Below are 21,582 nucleotides of genomic sequence, written 5' to 3'. Positions count from 1 at the left end.
CATGTTTAAATAATGTCATTAATGAGGAAGCTGTCCTATTCTTCGATGATTAACAAATGTAGTGACCATACTGACAAAGTCTCTGGAAGGGGTCTATGATGTACATTCCACTTAAACGTTTTCTTATGTGAATGAAAGTTTCTGACAAAGTGATATTTAATAGATATTTATGAATATCTAGGAAGCATTTAAGCTTATAAATAAAAAGAAACTTGAAAGATTGAGTAACTATTATTTGTGTCTTACATTTCTAAGTTTGGAAGTACCTTCTCATTCTATGAAGTGTTTTGTTACAGAGTACACTAACCTGGCTAAAGATTAAGATTCGAACCATAACAATTAGATTCATTTATGATTAACAGAACTATTGTACAACTATGATAAATTTCTTTAGTATTAAGTATTCAGCAAGCCCATAATGCCTAGGCATAATAGAGGCTCTCTTTGCACTTCTACCCATTATTGTAAATACATAATCTCAATGTACTAGTTGCAAATAAATAAATAAATTTGAATTTCAATTTGAATTTGAATAATTTTTGCACTCTCTTTTGTCCCCTTTGCCTTTATACAAAGGAACTATGCACACTCTCTGCCAATCCCTAGGTACCTCACCCTCTTCCATACATTTATTAAATAATAGCACCAACCACTCCAAAACTATATCCCCTCCTGCTTTTAATGTTTCTATCTTTAGCCCATCAATCCCAGCTGCCTTACCCCCTTTCATTCTGCTCAATGCCTCACGAACTTCCCCCACACTCACAACTGGCTCATTCTCACTCCTACAAGATGTTATTCCTCCTTGCACTATACACGAAATCACAGCTTCCCTATCTTCATCAACATTTAACAATTCCTCAAAATATTCCCTCCATCTTCCCCATACCTCTAACTCTCTATTGAATAACTCTCCTCTCCTATTTTTAACTGACATCCATTTGTTCCCTAGGCTTCCTCAACTTGTTAATCTCACTCCAAAACATTCTATTTTCAACAAAATTTGTTGATAACATCTCACCCACTCTCTCATTTGCTCTCTTTTTACATTGCTTCACCACTCTCTTAACTTCTCTTTTTCTCTCTATATACTCTTCTCTCCATGCATCACTTCTATTTTGTAAAAACCTATCATATGCTAACTTTTTCTCCCTTAATACTCTCTTTACATCATCATTCTACCAATCGCTCTTCTTCCCCCCTGCACCCACTTTACTGTAACCACAAACTTCAGCTGAACACACTAACACTACATTTTTAAACCTACCCCATACATCTTTGACCCCATTGCCTATACTCTCACTAGCCCATCTATCCTCCAATAGTTGTTTATATCTTTCCCTAACCCCCTCCTTTTTTAGTCTATAAACCTTCACCTCTCTCTTACTTGCTGCTTCTATTTTCCTTGTATCCCATCTACCTTTTAGTCTCACGACAGCTACAACTAAAAAGTGATCTGATATATCTGTGGTCCCTCTATAAACGTGTACAACCTGAAGTCTACTCAACAGTCTTTTATCTACTAATACGTAGTCCAACAAACTACTGTCACTGCGTCCTACATCATATCTTGTATACTTTTTTATCCTCTTTTTCTTAAAATATGTATTACCTATAACTAAACCCCTTTCTATACAAAGTTCAATCAAAGGGCTCCCATATCATTTACACCTGGCACCCCAAACTTACCTACCACATCCTCTCTAACTATTTCTCCTACTTTAGCATTTAGGTCCCCTTCCACAATTACTTTCTCACTTAGTTCAAAGGTTCCTATACATTCGTTTAACATCTCGAAAATCTCTCTCTCTCTCCTCTACACTTCTCTCTTCTCCTGGTGCATACATGCTTATTATGATTGACAAGACTGATATTTACACTAAAACATTTCAGACATTCTGAACATAAAAATTGTTAATCTCTTGTATGTACTTTCAAATGTGTCACAAGATTGTGTTTTAAACTAAAACATTTCAGACAATTTGAACACTGAAATGGTTTATATCCTGTATGAACTCGCATATGTTTCACAAGCCTGTCTTTTACAGGAAAACATTTCAGACACTCTGAACACTGAAATGGTTTATCTCCTTTATGTACTCTCATATGGCTGACAAGATTGTTTTTCACACTAAAACATTTCAGACACTCTGAACATTGAAATGGTTTATCTCCTGTATGTACTCTCATATGTCTCACAAGATTGTGTTTTAAACTAAAACATTTCAGACAATCTGAACACTGAAATGGTTTATCTCCTGTATGAACTCGCATATGTTTCACAAGACTGCCTTTTTCAGTAAAACATTTCAGACACTCTGAACACTGAAATGGTTTGTCTCCTTTATGTACTTGCATATGTTTCACAAAATATTTTTTCTGAGTAAAACATTTTAGACATTCTGAACACTGGAATGGTTTATCTCCTTCATGTACTCGCAAATGTTTCACAAAAAATTCTTTCTGAGTAAAACATTTCAGACACTCTGAACACTGAAATGGTTTATCTCCTGTATGAACTCGCTTATGTTTCACAAGACTTCCTTTTACATAAAAACATTTCAGACACTCTGAACACTGAAATGGTTTATCTCCTGTATGTACTCTCATATGATTGACAAGATTGATTTTTTGACTAAAACATTTCAGACATTCAGAACACTGAAATTGTTTAACTCCTGTATGTATTCTCATATGTGTCACAAGATTATTTTTTAAGCTAAAACATTTTAGACAATCAGAACACTGAAATGGTTTATGTCCTGTATGAACTAGCATATGTTTTACAAGACTGCCTTTTACAGTAAAGCATTTCAGACACTCTGAACATTGAAATGGTTTATGTCCTGTGTGTACTTGCATATGTTTCATAAGATATCCTTTTTGAGCAAAACATTTCAGACATTCTGAACAATGAAATGGTTTATGTCCTGAATGAACTAGCATATGTTTTACAAGACTGCCTTTTTCAGTAAAACATTTCAAACAATCTGAACACTGAAATGGTTTATCTCCTGTATGTACTCTCACATGCTTCACAAGATGACTTTTTCTACTAAAACATTTCAGACACTCTGAACAATGAAATGGTTTTTCTCCTGTATGAATTTGCATATGTTTCCCAAGACTGCCTTTTTCAGTAAAACATTTCAGACAATCTGTACACTGAAATGGTTTATCTCCTGTATGTACTCGCATGTGTGTCACAAGCTGGCTTTTCTGACTAAACCCTTTCAGACACTCGGAACACTGAAATAGTTTATCTCCCGTATGAACTCGCATGTGTTTCACAAGGTTGCCTTTTACAGTAAAACGTTTCAGACACTCTGAACACTGAAATGGTTTTTCTCCTGTATGTACTCGCATATGTATCACAAGACTGCCTTTTTGAGTAAAACATTTCAAACACTCTGAGCACTGATATGGTTTATCTCCTTCACGTTTTTTCATATTTTTCACTAAAGGTAGATATGTAGATATAAATCCATATGTATTCCTGTTAACCCTTTGGGGCCTAGTTCCTAGGCCTTTTGTGTATCCATATGCTCTTGCACTGCCGTCCACAGGATGGATATGGGGTGCACAATAAACTAGCCACTTCAGTGGCAAAATCTAATCTAATCTTCACAAAAGGTATTTAACATTAAAATATTTTAGTCATTCAACAGTAGTATCGTTAATCTTTGTTATGTACTCTCAAGTGTATTTTAAGATTTATATTTGGTAAACTATTTTGGATATTGAACACAGTTTTCCACATGAATGTATTTTGATTTTAACATTTGCTTTAGGCAAAACTATTTCTACTTACGAGCATTAACAACGTTTATTTCATGTGTTAAAAGACTAACATAATTTAGTTTTTTTCTATTAAAAGACTAATATATGTACTAAAACTGAAGATACACTGAAGAACAATTTTATTATTTTCTCTTGTGTTTAAACACAGATTTTTCTGAAAATTCTTAAATACAGTATTACTAACTTGTATTTTCTATGAAGTGACATGCAATTTTTACGTAGAATCCACAATATCATTAGCAAAATTATTTATTAATACTTAGCTAGTTAAAATAACATGAATAACTGGTGTTGCCCTCCTTGAAGTACTGAAGATATAGTGTCTGGCAATATACAACCTGGTAGTCTTCCACAAAAAACTTCTGCAATATCAGTTGTTGTTCAAGACACTTACACTGGTGCTTCTTGAAGTACTGAAGATATAGTGTCTGGCAAGACACAACCTGGTAGTCTTCCACAAAAAACTTCTGCAATATCAGTTGTTGTTCAGGACACTTACACTGGTGCTTCTTGAAGTACTGAAGGTAAAGTATCTGGCAATATACAGCCTGGTAGTATTCTAGAAAATACTTCTGCAATATCAGTTGTTGTTCAAGACACTTACACTGGTGCTTCTTGAAGTACTGAAGATATAGTGTCTGGCAAGACACAACCTGGTAGTCTTCCACAAAAAACTTCTGCAATAGAAACATGAGACAGTATAGTACATTATTCCACCATTACCAACACAACATACTAAACTAGAAAAAAACTATTATCACATGTTTCATTATATAAAATAGTCATATATTTTTAAAGACCCTCAGTCAAGCATGTCTGGTGTGGCCACACTGGCCACACCAGACTTTCAGCCCAACACCTCTGGAGTTTCACCTGGAGTTTACATGGAGAGGGTTCTGGGGGGCAATGCCCCCATGGCTTGGTCTGAGACCAGGCCTCATGGTAGATCAGGGTCAGATCAACCAGGCTGTTACTGCTGCCCGCACGCAAACTGACGTATGAACCACAGCTCGGTTGGTCAGGTACTGACTTCAGGTGCTTGTCCAGTGCCTTCTTCAAGACAGCCACGGGTCTACCGGCAATCCTCCTTATGCATGCTGGGAGGCAGATGAACAGTCTTGGGCCCTGGACACTTATTGTGTTGTCTCTCAATGTATTTGTGGCACCCCTGCTTTTCACTGGGGGAATGTTGCATTTCCTGCCAAGTCATTTGCTTTCATAGGGAGTGATTTTCGTGTGCAAGTTTGGAACTAATCCCTCTAGGATTTTCCAAGTGTACATTATAATTTATCTCTCACCTGCATTCCAGGGAATACAGATCAAGAACCTTCAACCATTCCCAGTAATTTAGGTGCCTTATCATACTTAGGTGTGCTGTGAAAGTTCTTTTGTACACTCTCCAGGTAAGCAATGTTGCCAGCCTTGAAGGGGGAAGTTAGTGTACAGCAGTATTCCAGCCTAGAGAAAACAAGTGATTTGAAGAGAATCATCATCAGCTTGGCATCCCTAGTTTTGAAGGTTTGCATTATCCATCCTATCATTTTCCTAGCAGATGCGGTAGAAACATTGTTGTGATCTTTGAAGGAGAGATCCTCTGACATTATCACTCCCAGATCCTTCACATTACTTTTTTGCTCTATTGTATGGTTAGAATTTGTCGTATACACTGATATATTTTTATTTTTCTCAAATTTTTCACATCTGAGTAGTTGAAATTTCTCCTTAATGAGCTTCACATTGTTTTGAGTGGCCCATTTGAAGATTTGGTTGATGCTCGCTTGGAGTCTTGCGGTGTCTTTGATGGAAGTCACTACCATGGCAATCCAGATGTCATCCGCAAAGGAAGATACGGAGCTATGGCTCACATCTCTGTCCAATATGAGGGTGAGGAATAGAATGGGAGCGAGTACTGTGCCTTGTGGAACAGAGCTTTCCACCATAGCTGCCTTGGACTTTACTCTGTGTGCTATTACTCTTTGTGTTCTATTTGTCAGGAAGTTATAGCTCTACCAGCTTTTCCTGTTATTCCTTTATCAAGCATTTTGTGCGCTATTACACCATGGTCACATTTGTCAAAAGCTTTCGAAAAGTCTGTGTACATCTGTATTTTGTTTATCCTCTACAGCATCCAAGACCTTGTCATAGTGGTCCAGTAGCTGGGACAGGCAGGAGCGACCTACTCTAAACCCATGTTGCCCTGGGTTGTGTAACTGATGGGCATCTAGGTGGTTGGTGATCTTTCTTAGAACCCTCTGAAAGATTTTTATATGGGATGTTAGTGCTATCAGACTGTAGTTCTTTGCAATTGCTTTACTGCCACCTTCATAGAGTGGGGCTAAGTCTGTTGTTTTTAGAGAGTGTGGGATGACCCCTGTGTCCATGCTCCCTCTCAATAGAATGTTGAAGGCACATGACAGGGGCTTCTTGATGAACATGCAGTTCCATGAGTCTGAGCCTGGGGCAGAGTGCATGGGCATGTCATTTACTGCCTTTTCAAAGTCTTGTGGAGTTAGGATAATATCTGAGAAATTTTAGATGACCAAATTTTGGGTCTCATTCATAAAGAATTTATTTAGATTGTCTAACCTGTGATCCAATCAAACTTTATTTTTTAATTACATTACCTAACAGAATACTCCATTCTATTGAATGCTTAGCAACACAGTAAATGACCATATGACCTGTCTTTGTAATACTCATTTGTGCTAAACTGTTATCTGTTTACAATAATGTTTTTACCACTGAATATATTATTGTTTAGTTAATCTTAAGTTAATTTTAAGCCTGCTCATAATGCTCTGCATACAAGGGGCTTTGGCATGTTGCACTGTAATAACTTTGTACTTCACTGTATCATGTTCAAATTAATAAATAAATACTTTAATATGGGCAGCAGGTCGCTGAACACCGAGTCGCACTGGGGCTTTAGTATCTCACTCATTTCTTGGCTGCCATCTGTGTATGTCCCATCTTGCCTGGATTTGGCCTAAGTATTTTTTCAATTTCCTTTAGGGCTTTTAGTTCTTCCTGCGATTCATGTCTCCTGTAAGATTCCTTCAGCTTTAGTTTGATACAAGCAGTTTCACTGACCAGTGCCTCCCTTTTTATGTCAGCAGCTCTGTTTATCTTTGCCTTCGTCTGTATAGGAAGCATCTCTGTCTAGTTTACATCTTTGCTTTTTTTTTTTAATGAAATGTGCAAGCGCCATTCTACCCCTTAGTACGCCTGGATACAAAAGTTCATAATCCTTTTACCAGTAACCACTTGGTTATCACCACCTTTTATGGCCTTGAGAAGGCATCTGACACAACTTGGAGGTATAATATCTTGGCACAGGCCCACTCCTTAGGCCACCAAGGCAATCTCCCATTTTCCCTCAAGAACTTCTTAACTGAAAGGCATTTTCATGTCCAGGTTAATAATATGCTTTCCCCGGACTTTGTCCTAGCTGAAGGTGTCACCCAGGGATGTTCTGAGCACAACACTTTTTCTCCTTGCTATAAATGATCTGGCATCTATTCTTCCATCCAATATTTGGCCATTTCTTTGTGTTGATGACTTTGCTATAGCTTGTGCAGGTGCTGACTGTTGCCTCATTGTAGTTTCTCTCCAGCATGTGGTCAACCATGTTTCCAATTGGGCCACTACTCATGTGTTTAACCCTTTGACTGTCACAGGCCCCTTTCTGAAACTGTCATTCTATGTTGCAAAATATTCAAAAAAAAAATTATTTTTTCTTATGAAAATGTTAAGATTATTTTTCTGAATGTTTTAGTCCCCCAAAATTTTTTTTGCCATCAGTACTTACCGAGATATAGAGGCGTGAAGTTTGCAGAAAATGAGCCGTGTATGGCAACAGCAGCGACTGCCACTCACCAGGTAAACTTTGGTTTACTTGTATTTGAAGGTTGTTTTTTTCACTATTTTATTTTTTCACATAACTTAAGTGGCCTGTGAGACCACAGTAAGGTGCAATGTACACATATACACTCGTTGTATACAACACAATAAGCAAACAAACATAATTATCCATATATTGTTTACAAAACTTGTTTACAAAAGCAAACAATACAATTTTTTTTATTACTATTGTTCTATAATATATATACCAATGTACAGTCACCGAACATATTCCTAGAAGTTCTGCAGCTTGTGGAACTCTTTTAACCCTTTCAGGGTCCGTCCCGTAGATCTACGGCTTTAGGTTCAGGGTCCAAACCGTAGATCTACGCCATGAGCTCAGCTCACTCTGATAAACTGTGAGTGGTGCATTTGGACCTAGATATGAGAGAATACATCTATGTGGTATGTGTGCACCACATAAAACAGATCCTGCAGCACACTGTGTATAATGAGAGAAAAAAAAATGAAATCATGATTTTTCGATTAAAACAGCAACTTTGCAGTGTTTTTTCGTATGTTTTTTATAGTTGTATTTGCGATTTCTTGGTCTCATTTGATAGAATGGAAGACATATTACAGAAATAGAGATGATTTTGATTGGTTTTAGCACTGGAAATGGCTTGAAACTGATCTCAAACTAGCAGAAATGTTTAATTTTTGCCGATGTTCAAGAGTAAACAAACGACCTCACACATCTAATACACGTCAGCTGGTGGGTCTAATATACATTCACAAATATGGTGATGATATTTATACAATTATTACAGTATTGCATAACAGTAAATCTTCTATTTTTTGGTGTGAATAAAAATTCATTATGTGAATAAAAAATCAAAATGGAATTTATTTGTAAAGCCTCAAAACATAACTAGTGAACAGAGGAAATGTTAGTTTAGTGCCAGGAATGCCTACATTGTTCATTCTGGACCCTATTTTGAAATTGGAATATTTTGAACTTTGTGTTAAATTGGCCAAATTAACAATTTCCGATCACTTTATTTTGTAGTTGAAACAGTTGACTTGGCGATTTCTTGTGCTCAATCGATAGAATAGAAGTAATACTAGCGAAATAGCTAAGAATTTGGTTGATTGGAATAATGTAATTGGCCTAAAATGGGAGTCAAAGTTGGCAAAATCGCCGATTCGTAAGTATCGCTGACACATCAAAATTCGCGAGAGCATAATTTCGTCAATTTTCCACCAAATTTCGTACTTTTTGTTTTATTACCTTCACAAAAAGATTCTCTACGATTTCACAAGAAAAAATAACAAATTTTTTTTTTTTTAAATTCTTGGACACTGGTGCGTGACTCCAGATTTGGGCCTTGGACCCTGAAAGGGTTAAACATGTTTTCATACACAATGGTGTTTTACACTCCTCACACACAAAACCAGTGTGTGTGCATTTTTGTGGACTTTTTTTTTTGATGTGCAAAGACAAAACACCTCCTCTGAGCAGTTTTCTTCAAAGTATTAGCAGGCAGTTGTGTTATGTAGTTATCCTAGGTAAATGGTCATGTGTCATCATTTCTTCCTTCCTGCATTCGTTTCCTACCTTCCTTCTTACCTTCCTGCATTCCTTTCTTACCTGCATTCCTTTCCTACCTTCCTTCCTATATTCCTTCATCTTTCCTTCCTTTCATCTTGTCCTTCCTTCATTCCTGCCTTCCATTCATCCTCCTTTTGGTTTCTATAATATATATACACATATATAGTCACTAGATACTTTCATGTAAGTGCTATTATCATCATTCAGCAAGCTTGTCTTGTGTGTGAGTGTGTGACTTATAATTGTTTTGAGTCAGGAGTCAGCAGCTGTCAAAATGGCATATTGTCTCATTACTCACTCTCCCTACCTCCTGTCAAAACAATGGGGTCGGATGCTGCTTCCCCTCCATTCTATCTAACTATCTTTCTCCCTCATTCTATCTCTTTCAATCTGTCTCTCTTTCTATCTGTCTGTCTATCTCTGTCTCACAGGTACACATAAATACAAGTATACATAGTGTAAATTACCTAGGATAACCCAAGAAATCCAGACAAAGTGGTATACTCTGCTTGAAGATGTGAGTAAACGTGATGATGACACAGTCTTGTGGCTCTCTCTGAGACAGAGAGCTAGATGGATAGACAGGGAGCTTGGCAGACAGACAAATAGACAGACAGAAATGTTTGTGTACCAGCAAAAACAAAGTGAGGGCAATGGTCATCTAATCTTTTCTTATCAGCTGCACCCTCCCCCACCCTCGCTTAAGCTCATCAAACATCAGCTCTTAGCAGATGTTATCTCCCCTTATCTTGTCACTGTCATGGCGTAGACTTTTTTTTTCTTGTTTCAAGGGAACAATATTATTACATCTTCTTCTTCTTCTTCTTCTTCTTCTTCTTCTTCTTCTTCTTCTTCTTCTTCTTCTTCTTCTTCTTCTTCTTCTTCTTCTTCTTCTTCTTCCTCCTCCTCCTCTTCTTTTCTTCCTCCTCCTCTTCCTCCTCCTCCTCCTCCTCCTCTTCTCCTCCTCCTCTTCCTCATCCTCTTCCTCTTCCTGCTCCTCCTCTTCCTCTTCCTCTTCTTCTCCTCCTCTTCCTCTTCCTCCTCTTCCTCTTCCTCTTCCTCTTCCTCCTCCTCTTCCTCCTCCTCCTCTTCCTCCTCCTCTTCTTCCTCCTCCTCCTCCATTGCTTTTGGTCTCAAACTCCCGGAAATCATGAACTTGATCTTCACTGACACTTCCATCTGTGTTAGAGCATCACTTGGGAAGAGAAGAGTCCCAGATTTGCTGGGGAGTCGCATATTTTTTACCACTAAGTATGGTGAAAAAGGACAACTGAAATGGCATTCCCACAATGCACCACTGGCTCCCCAATTTTTTTTATATGGTGCACACTAACCATGGAGACCCATTCTCTCACATGTGGGCCTACCAGCTTTCTCCTGCTTCATTTGAAGCCCCTAGAATTTATGCGTATAAATATGTCAGAAACAGTGGTGCGTAAGACAACAGTGGTGCGTAAGACGTATTTATATGGCGTAAACAATCAAAGGGTTAAATATTCTAGTAGTATAACTCACCAAATTTCTTTCACTAGACGTTCAGTCATCTCTGATCATGCATTGTACCTACATGGCTCACAAATCCCAAAACATGATAGTCAGGTTTCTCAGCCTTCTGTTTGACCTAGGTTATCCTGGAAACCTTACATTACCTTTCTGAGGGCAACTTATCATAGCCAGCCGAAGCTCCTTAAAACCCTTGCACCCTTGCACATCTTTCATGGGGGGCTGATCATAGCACTCTCCTGTGACTACATTCAGCCCTAATTTTATCCAAACTCGATTACAGTGACCAGATATATTCAGCAGCCTCTCCTGCAACTCTCTAACCTTAATCCCATCCATCACCAGGAATTACGTTTATGACTCGGTGGTTTACGCTCCTCACTTGTTGAGAGTCACTATGCAGAGGTGAATATTCCATCCTTGACCAATCGCCATGATGCTCATTGCCTTCACTATTATGTTCACTCTCATGACCTCCGCAATCCTTCCATATACAGGATAGTTACTGATGTCAATAGAAGTTATTTGTTCATCGCCTCTGTTTACTCCATTCCTTCTCTTTCCACCTACATTCGCTCTTGTCTTCTCTTCAGTTTCCACATTTCTATATTCATGTAGCATCTGACTTTTCCCTACCCCCTTGGGAAGTTCAGACAGTTCGTGTCTGTTCTTTCCCACTGTCATGTGCGAAAGCCCAACTGCCTACAGTGGCTTCTCACTCTCTATTTCTTAAACACTTTCAATCTCACTCTCATGTCATTGCAGTGTACACCGATGGTTCTAAGTCTTCTGATGGCATCGGATTCACAGCAGTGTTTCCAGACAGCGTTGTGCGAGGGCATTTATTATTGTCAGCAAGCATTTTTATGGCAGAATTGCATGCCAGTCTCGTAGCACATATCTGTATTGCATCTACACCTGTGTCACTATTTGTAATTTCAGACTCCCTTAGTGCTTTCCAGGCTATACAAAAATTTGATACACCTCATCCCCTAGTTCTTCGTATCCAACTTTGGTTACATCATATCTCTAGTAAGCACAAAGATTTTGTTTTTTGTTGGGTCCCCGGTCATGATGACTTACAGGGCAATGAACAGGTAGACACTGCTGTGCGGTCAGCAGTGTCATACAGAGGTGTTCCTTTCACAGACTATTTTGCTGTAATTGCTGCCCCCCTTCACACCCATTGGCAACAATGCTGGTCTGATCTGCTCCATAACAAACTACATTCTCTTAAACTGAGTATAGGTTTCTGTCTGTCTTCTTGCCATCGATGTAGAGAATGGGAGACTACTCTCTCCCTTCTTCACATCGGCCACACTCGTCTTACTCATGGGTATCTCATGGAGAGATGCCCTGTCCCATTCTGAGAGAATTGTCAGGTCTGTGCCTGTTAGCCACATTCTGTTGGACCGATATCTCTATCAACGAGCATGCAGAATTTATCTCCAACGCTGTCACCACTCTGCTGCCCTTACAATATCTCCCATCTTGCTAATAGACCCTCCTTTAACCCAGACTCTCTCACTGACTTTTTGACAGCAACTGACTTACTGCACAAACTCTGATGATGACTCTAGCACTCCTCACAGCCCTTTCTACCTCAATCTTTTGCTACCCTCTACCCCTGCACTATCCACTGCCCCACTGCATTCCATGTGCTAATAATCATCCCTCTCTCTCTTGCTACCCAATACCCCTGCATCCTTCCATGCCCTGATGTGCTGAATGACCCTTGTAGGTTTAGCACTTCTTTTTTATATTATTATTACTATTATTATTATTATAATCAAAGAGAGTGCTAAAGTGACAGGGGTCAAACAGTGCTGTGGGGCAGAAATAGTGCTGGGGTTATAAACAGCGAGGCAGAGAGGGGATCAGAGGTGAGGGGAGAAAAGGGGTGGAAGGAGTGCTTAGGGTTATGTATCAAAGTTCATACAGTAAAGCAGTTGCTGATACAAAGCCAAAAAGTGACTGTATGTCAAAGGCAGGACCATCTGCAAGAAGGAAAGATAAGGTAAGAGTGGTAGGGTGGTGGCAGCACTGGTGGTAAATCTTATGAGCTTGCTGGTAAACCAGGCAGTCTACAAGAAGTGAAGAAACGAAATAGAGACCCAACAAACCTCACAGAGGAATAGGGTGTCCATCCATGAGATACCCATGGGTAAGGCGAGTATGGCCAATGCAGAGATGGGAGAGCACAGTGTTATGGAGCTATAGGACCCAACATGTATTTATAAGTAGCAGTTACTCTGGAATACCTAATTATGTTGAATTGATGGGGACTCAGCTCTAAATGTCATAAGGGCAGATCACTCTTATGGCTGTAAGGCAGCTGAGTCAAACCTGTTTTTCTGAATATAATAGGTTATACTATAGACACACACACACACAGTTTAAATTAGTTTATAAAGCTGTATTTCTTTTTGTAGAATTAAATTAAGGTGTGGGATAGTTGTGATAACTAGAGAATTGTGCTTGGCAATAGTCTTTTGTTTTTTGGTGGGTGTGAGAGGAGCTTAGCTAGGCTCCTCACTCTCCCTCTCTGTTTGTTGACTTCAAGCTGGCAGGACCTCTGGGTCCTTCTTTCTATTTCTTGGGGGCATTATGTGTGCCCCAGGGGTGAGTTTTAGAACTTAAGCTGTGGCCACCATACCCAGGGTGACTAAAGTGTCAAAACACTGGTTAGCCCAGAGATTAGTCATGAAGAGAGAAGGGCAAAGTTGCTGAGATGCACCATGTGGGAGAACAGCTAAGGAGTGTGCAGACTTATGTTTTGAATATGTGAGTGCTGTACATATCTATTTAGAATACAGTTATATTTTTATAGTAGTAGTTTAAATAACCTGTGAAGAGGGCTGGTGAAAGGATATCAGAGACACTGAGGATGATCATTCATGATGTATTACCCTAGACAGATTAGGCCATTAAGTAACAAGCTACCCCACACTAGAACATGTAGTGAGAACCTTACTATCAAAGTAATAAGGGACATAACATAACATGGGGGCCTGTCTGGGAGAGTTATTTGACTGCTAAAATAACTCAAAACATTCTTTGAACTATATGTACTGGTATGGGGGTAATAAGTTGCATGTTTCTGGTAGGAGAAGATTTACCAAGGTGGTGTCAGTGGAAATGTTTTCATATATTAGTTCACAGGTTGTTTTTCTCCTAAGGAGGGAGAAAGGCTAAGTAACACAATTTTGTTGTGGTTATGGTAAGTGCCATGTGAATATTTTACATCTAACTTGTGTTATTTTATTTGCCTGTGGGAAAACTTTGTCCACTGATAATGTAAGAGGGAAGCAAGTGTTTAAAGATAAAAACTATGTCAGAAGTTGAGTTTTTAAACTTTTCAGGCTTCAGAGAGGAAGGTAATAATTCATCAGTAAATATGCCTGTTAACAGTGAACATGAGGGATCACCCACTCCAGGTGATATGGAAATGGAGAGGATGAGACTTAAATTAGCTGTGCTAGAGGCTGAAATGAAATTAATGAAAGCTAAGGAGGAAGAACGTCAAAGGTTAGGAGGTTCAGAACAAGAGCCTGAGCAGTACTTTAACATAACTAAAGCTGCAAATTTTGTCCCTAAGTTTACAGAGAGAGACCCAGATAGATATTTTTCTTTTTTTGAGAAGACTGCTTTGTAGCAAGGATGGCCCAAACAGAAGTGGGCTACCCTAGTTCGCACACAACTTGTGGGTAAAGGATTCCAGAGAGTAGAGACTCTGGAGGGGAAAATTTTTTCTGATTATGATAAAATTAAAGAGGAAGTATTGCTTGTATACCAAATGATACCTGAGAAATATAGACAAAAGTTCAGAAATCAAAAATTTCAGGATGGGCAGACCTTAACCGAGTTTGGGAATGAGAAACTGTTCCTTTTTAAGAAATGAGTTTGTTCTAAAGGAGTTAATAAAGACTATGACAAATTAGTAGATCTGATGGTTCATGAGGAATTGTACAATACAATCCCTGTTGACCTCAGAGAATATCTGGAGGACAAAAACCCAGATAATCTTTCAGAAGCACTGGATCTAGGTGACAGATTCTTGGCTCGCAGGGAATTGGTAAGTAAAAACAGTCATGCTCCTTCTGAAAATTTCCCCACTCGTTCTAAACCTTATTCCAAGTCCTATGGTCATAAAAGTAAGTGGGACAAGAATTTTCAGGGACAAATGAAGGCTGAGGCACCCTCTAAAATAGAAGGAAAAGGTAAGTCAGCTGGAGCTCAAAGTTTATCTAGATCATCAGATAATGTTTCAGGTCCTCGAGTAAACAGTACCAGTCCTACACCAAATGGTAAAAATATCTTTAAGAGTTTTACCTGTTACTACTGTAACAAAACTGGACATACACAAAAGTTTTGCTGGTCAAGATGGCGAGATCAGGAAAGGGAGGAACCCTAACTGCAGAGATACATCCAGTTGCCTGCATTAGGTCTTCAAGGCAAGGTGAGGAGGAACCTTTGGATCTAGACCCCAGGAAGTGTATATTTTCTAGTAGGTCCACAGTTGGTTTGCACAATGATGTAGGCAGAGTTGAGAACATAATGTCCTTGAGAGATGGATGTAGCACCTACTCCTTGCTACATGCTGGAGTGCTGCCAGTGTCTAAGGATACCTATACTGGAGTAGATATCTTATTGAAGGGTATTACAGGTTCACCCATAAGAACACCCGTACACAAATTATGGGTAGAATCTGCATACGAAGTTGGCTATCTCCCTGCAGGTATTTCAGATGAAATTCCCTTCGAAGGGGTCAACCTCTTATTAGGGAATAATGTTATGGGCCTGCTAGAGAGTGAGGAACAACTAGTTAGGGGGAAACCAAGTCCCAAATGTTGGGAGGAAAAGGCTAGGAAAACCCTGCCAGACCTTCTCCCTGATGGTTCCACCATGAGAAGTATGACTCATGATCATGCTATCAATAGTCTTCGTATTTCTCGTGAGGATGGTGAGGGCTTAGGTCTGGAAACTCTGTTTTCTGATGTTGAACTGCAGTCAACTGAAGAAAAGGATGTTCCAGCCAGAACTGAGCATGACTGGAGAATGGATCAGTTAAGTAGTGTGAGAGAGGCTGCACCTACTAGGGTGCAATTAATTTCTGTGCAGGAAAATGTCACTCTTAAGCTGATCATAGCCTCAGCTGTTGCTGAAGAAGAGATTTTACAATTAAATAAGTGTTTTCATTTCAGGGAGGAAACTTTTACAAAGAGGTCACCTCTGTTTGCAGTATCGATGAAAGGAGAACAATGGTTTTGTCACCAGATGGTGATGTCGAAGGTTTCCAGGCATTTCTTCTGGTCTCAGCTGTGGGAGACTGTCAGAGAGTATATTGAGACCTATCATGTCTTTCAATTTATAGGGAAACCTAGTCAAAGTATTAAACCTGTTCCCCTTCAGTCTATTTCAGCACCAGATGAACCTTTCAGCAAGCTGGTAGTAATGTACTTCGTCCATTCCCAAGGACTAAGTACATCTACTGAAATGATTATTTACTCACAATTATTTGCTCCACTACCAGGTACCTGGAAGCAGTCCCTCGGCATAAGATAACAGCTCATGTAGTCTTAAGGGCTTTGATGAAGTTTTTTTTTCATGTTGGTTTTCCTCAAGTGGAGCAAAAAGACCAAGGGCCTAACTTTACCTCAAAGTCTTGTAGAAATGTTTTAAAGGGATTAAAAGTAGAGCCTCAGTTTTCAACTGCCTATCACCCTCCATCTCAAGGGGAAATAGAGAAATTACATCAAACCCTCAAGACAATAATGCAAGCCTATGGTATAGATAATACTAACAACTAGGATGAGAGGATCCCTTTCTTTGTATTTGCTGAGTGGGGAAGCACTCTGGAATCTCTGAGCTATTGGCTTGGGGAGGATGGTGATACCCCTCAGAGCTCTTTCTCAGTTTCAGACACTGTTTGGCTCGTATGAGGAGGATGGTACCAGTGAACGTGGTTATCAACCAGACCAGGATGATGATGTGGGACCATAATGTGGACCATAATGCTCTGGAGGCTGGAAAGGAAGTGCCGATGCTGGAGCCAATTCATGTGAAAATCTGTATGGCAAGTTGCTGTGAGCTGAACATATTGTGGGGGAAGTTCCCAGGGGTTAGATATAAAACCCACACCCTAGAGCAAGAAAAGAATGAGTATAATGTACACAGTAACCGGTCAAAGAGTTTGAAGTTATGTCAAAAAATCAGAGAGACCAGTGTTTTAATGGAATGTAAAGGGGTGCAAAACAGTAATCTGTATGAAATAGCAAAAGTGTATTTAAGAAATAACATGTGTGTAAAAGATTTTGGGAAATGCATGCTTGGTTTTAATGAGAAAAATGTTGGAGAGTTGGCTCAGCCACCTTGGAACCTTATAAAAGTTTGGGATGTCAGTAATGGGGAAAAGTTGAAACTCCATGAAGTAATTGTTAAAGAAGCTAAGCCAATTCAACAACTTTTGTGTGGGAAAAATCAGTATGAAAAAATGGATATGGAGGAAGAAGTGAAATTCTTCCAACACCAGCTTGTAGTGCTTAGTGAGAGTAAGTGGGCATTCCCATGGTTCATGGTTCCCAAATTAGATGGCACCCTGGGCATAAGCACTCACTACCACAAGGTACATTTAACAACTAAGGTTTACAGGATTAGAAAGATTAATACTGAAGCACTAAGAGATGCAAACATTTTAAATAAACTAAAACATGGGGCAGGAAGATGTGATTTCCATGGCCTGTGTTCCAGTACCATTTTCATGTGTGTAATGCAAATTGTGTTCATTGTGTGCTTAAAATTTATGTGTGAGGTGGAACATGAAGGGGTTTGTGTAAACTTGATGTACATAACCTGGGTGCAAAGAGATGTCTTTGGTGCTTGTTTTTGAACTGCAAGAGGTTGCATTTGTATATGTCTCAGGATCTCTTCATCCTGTTCCTGTTATGGTGACTAAAATCAGACTCTTAAAATGGGCTTTGTTCCTACAGCCTTTTAATTTGGAAGTTAAATATATAAAAGGCTCAGAGAATGTGGTTGCTGATGCTCTCTCTAGAGGTTTCATGTAGATGCATGGTGCGTACTTTGTACTTAGTGTTTGTCATGTGCTGACCTTGTTGTTTTTGCAGTGAACTCTCAGCGAGCCTGAGGACTCCCTACCAGCCATCTGACTATGAAGGAGACGAGTCGGAGCCAAAAGTGTGACAAGGGTCAGTGTATATGTACGTACTTGTGACTTGAGGCAGATGTTGACAACCTTCGATAACATGAGACGTTCAGGAACGTATGTGGTATATTGTCTTGGTGTACTCTAAGTACAAAACGGCCCAACGATTTGCCTTTGTGGTCCCTTGGACAACTCCATGTTCTGTGTCAGCCTCCACTTCATAAGGCTGGAGGATCTGTGTGGAGTGGGACCTCAGAAGATGGGCTTGGGTGCCTGACCATGTTAAAGATCGTGAGTGTTGATTGTAAGTCTCACTGTTTGGTTGGGCCACCAAGTGAGAGACACCTTGACATGTTTTGTGAAGTTTCCTGCCTGGTGTACACCTGACTGCTCTGGGTTTGGCTCTACTCTCGTCTCCTGATCAGGAAGATGCCACCCAGGAGTACCAGTTGCTTGCTGGATTACCACAGCAGAGGCACAGGCCTGTTGGTGCAGGCTTTCACAGTGGGCTTTGTGTGCAATTCTTGCATTGTAATGTGTATTGTTTTAAAAGCCACTAAAATTGTAAATAGTTACACCCTTGAGTATATGGGTATGGTTAAAAAGCTTTTCTAAAAAAATCTGCAATCTGTTGTAAATAACAGTAAAGTTATTACTGTAAATAACAGTAAAGTGTAGAGTAGTTAGGGTGTTGGGAAATATGTAACATTTCTAGTAGTATTGCTTACCACCTTCAGACTTAAGCAATATATTTTTTTTATACTAGCCGTATCCTGAGGGACACGGCTAGCTTTAGTGAGACTTCGTCTGGAGGTGGGGGTGTTATGGGGCTATAGGACCCAACATGTATTTATGCATCTGTAACAGTTTCTCTGGAATACCTAATTATATTGAATTGATGGGGACTCAGCTCTAAATGTCATAAGGGCAGATCACTCTTATGGCTATAAGGCAGCTGAGTCAAGTCTGTTTTTCTGAATATAATAGGTTATAAATAACAAAAAAGGCACAATACCATGATTGGAATGATACCAGCCACTGGAAGGCGAAACGTCCACAACAAAGACAACCAGATGCCGCACATGTGTCCTAATTTCATCAGTAGTAGTAGTAGTAGTAGTAGTAGAAGAGGTAGTAGTAGTGGTAGTGGTAGAAGTGGGAAATAAGGAGAACGAGCCAGTCAAATACAAAGGAAGGGGAGCACTGCAAGAGAGCTAGGTGCCCACTGAGGGAGAGCAAGCGCACAGAGGTGCGTGAAAGGGGAAGTGGTGAAATAAATGAAGAAGGAACAGAAACACGAGACAGAAGAGAGAAAGACAACCCAGAGGAGAAAAGGAAAGAGGAAAGGGGAAGAGGGAGAAGAAAAAGAAAAAGAAAAAAATGAGGAGTCAGGTTAAGTCATGGGTGTTCTGAAGTTGGGAGCATTTTACAATGTAGTGGGAGAGGAAGGCATCTACAAAGACAAAGCCAGGGCTAAGGTTCATACAAGGAAAGTTGTGTATTAGAGAGGATTCAACTAGATGGCGACTGTTCGAGTTGGAAGTAGAGAAGACAGTTTTAGCAGAAGACCAGTCAATAGGATGGCTATGATCTCTGACGTGACAGAAAAGAGCATTGATATTGCTGGAAAGCCTAACACTATTTTTATGCTCCCTAAGTCTGTCAGAAAGAGATCGACAAGTTTCTCCAAAGTATTGAAGAGGACAGGAGGAGCAAGAAATAGAGTAGACACCAGGAACATCTGTAGAGGGAGGAGAGGTATGAACGAGATTAGTGCGAAGAGTGTTAGTCTGGCGGAAGGTAAGCTTGATGTCTAAGGGACGGAGAGAATTGTTGGGATTAGAAAGACCGGAAATGTAGGGAAGGCAGAGGATAGAAGAGTTCCCATGAGTAGAGAGTTTGGGAGAGAAGAAATTGTGTTTGGCACGTGAGAGGGCAGAGTCAATGAAATGGGAAGGGTAGCCAAGACGGGAAAACGAATTATGAAGAGTGGAAATTTCTGCTGGAAGGAACTGAGGATCACAGATGAGGAGGGCACAGAGAAAGAGGGAGATAAGAACACTTTTCTTGACAGGGGAAGCATGATAGGAAAAGTAGTGAATGTACATGCCACTGTGCATAGGTTTTTGGTAAACGGAAAAGGAAAAACCTGTATCTGAGCGGTGGACATGGACATGGACACGTGCCAAATACAATTTCTTCTCTCCCACACTCTCTACTCATGGGAACTCTTCTATCCTCTACCTTCCCTACATTTCTGGTCTTTCTAATCTCAACAATTCTCTCTGTCCCTTAGACATCATTCTTACCTTCCGCCAGACTCTTCGCACTAATCTCGTTCATACCTCTCCTCCCTCTACAGATGTTCCTGGTGTCTACTCTATTTCTTGCTCCTCCTGTCCTCTTCAAAACTTCAGAGAAACTGGTCGATCTCTTTCTGACAGACTTAGGGAGCACAAAAATAGTGTTAGGCTTGCCGACACTAACAATGCTCTTTTCTGTCACGTCAGAGATCATAGCCATCCTATTTACTGGTCTTCTGCTAAAACTGTCTTCCCTACTTTCGACTCGAAGAGTCGCCGTCTAGTTGAATCCTCTCTAATACACAACTTTCCTTGTATGAACCTTAGCCCTGGCTTCATCTCTGTAGATGCCTTCCTCTCCCACTACATTGTAAAATGCTCCCAACTTCAGAACACCCGTGACTTAAACCTGACTCCTCATTTTTATTTTTATTTTTCTTCTCCCTCTTCCCCTTTCCTCTTTCCTTTTCTCCTCTGGGTTGTCTTTCTCTCTTCTGTCTCGTGTTTCTGTTCCTTCTTCATTTATTTCACCACTCCCCTTTCACACACCTCTGTGCACTTGCTCTCCCTCAGTGGGCACCTAGCTCTCTTGCAGTGCTCCCTTTCCTTTGTATTTGACAGGCTCATCCTCCTTATTTCCCACTTCTACCACGACCACTACTACTACCTCTTCTACTACTACTACTACTACTGATGAAATTAAGACACATGTGCGGTGTCTAGTTGTCTTTGTTGTGGACGTTTTGCCATCCAGTGGCTGGCTGGATGGCGAAACGTCTACGATAGGGATGCCCGGGTGTTGCGCATGTGTCTTAATTTCATCTTGTCGGTATTATATACCATTCTTGTACTACTACTACTACTACTACTACCACCACCTCTTCCTGCCTATATATAGCCGTCCTGCTCCACTTCTGGTTAGTGTGACTTTGTCAATGGTCCAAGTTGGACCGAAATGTCGTCGTAAGCTTCTCTCTTTTATGTGCGGGTTATTTGTGTATAATAGGTTATACTATAGACACACACACACACTTTAAATAAATAGTTTATAAAGTTGTATTTCTTTTTGTAGAATTAAATTAAGGTGTGGGATAGTTGTGATAACTAGAGAATTGTGCTTGGCAACAGTCTTTTGTTTTTTGGTAGGTGTGGGAGGAGTTTAGCTAGGCTCCTCCCTCTCCCTCTCTCTCTGTTTATTGACTTCAAGCTGGCAGGACCTCTGGGTCCTTCTTTCTATTTCTTGGGGGCATTACGTGTGCCCCAGGGGTGAGTTTTAGAACTTAAGTTGTGGCCACCATACCCAGGGTGACTAAAGTGTCAAAACACTGGTTAGCCCAGAGATTAGTCATGAAGAGAGA

General features: G+C 39.9%; 1 protein-coding gene across 2 annotated transcripts in view; it reads right to left on the bottom strand.

The window, feature by feature from the left end:
- Positions 1–204: 204 nt before the first annotated feature.
- The window catches only part of LOC128705068 (zinc finger protein 84-like), an 89,211-nt gene continuing 67,833 nt past the window's right edge, over positions 205–21,582 (bottom strand). For both annotated transcript variants that reach the window (XM_070101075.1, XM_070101074.1), the window contains exon 2: positions 205–4,478. In XM_070101075.1, the coding sequence (XP_069957176.1) occupies positions 1,915–3,450 (1,536 nt within the window). In that variant the 5' untranslated portion in view covers positions 3,451–4,478 and the 3' untranslated portion in view covers positions 205–1,914. The remainder of the gene's footprint in view (positions 4,479–21,582) is intronic.

Source organism: Cherax quadricarinatus, chromosome 75 (genome assembly GCF_038502225.1).
Source record: "Cherax quadricarinatus isolate ZL_2023a chromosome 75, ASM3850222v1, whole genome shotgun sequence".
Lineage (NCBI taxonomy): Eukaryota > Metazoa > Arthropoda > Malacostraca > Decapoda > Parastacidae > Cherax > Cherax quadricarinatus.
The sequence above is the reverse complement of the archived record's forward strand: the minus strand, read 5'-3'. Positions and strand labels throughout refer to the sequence as shown.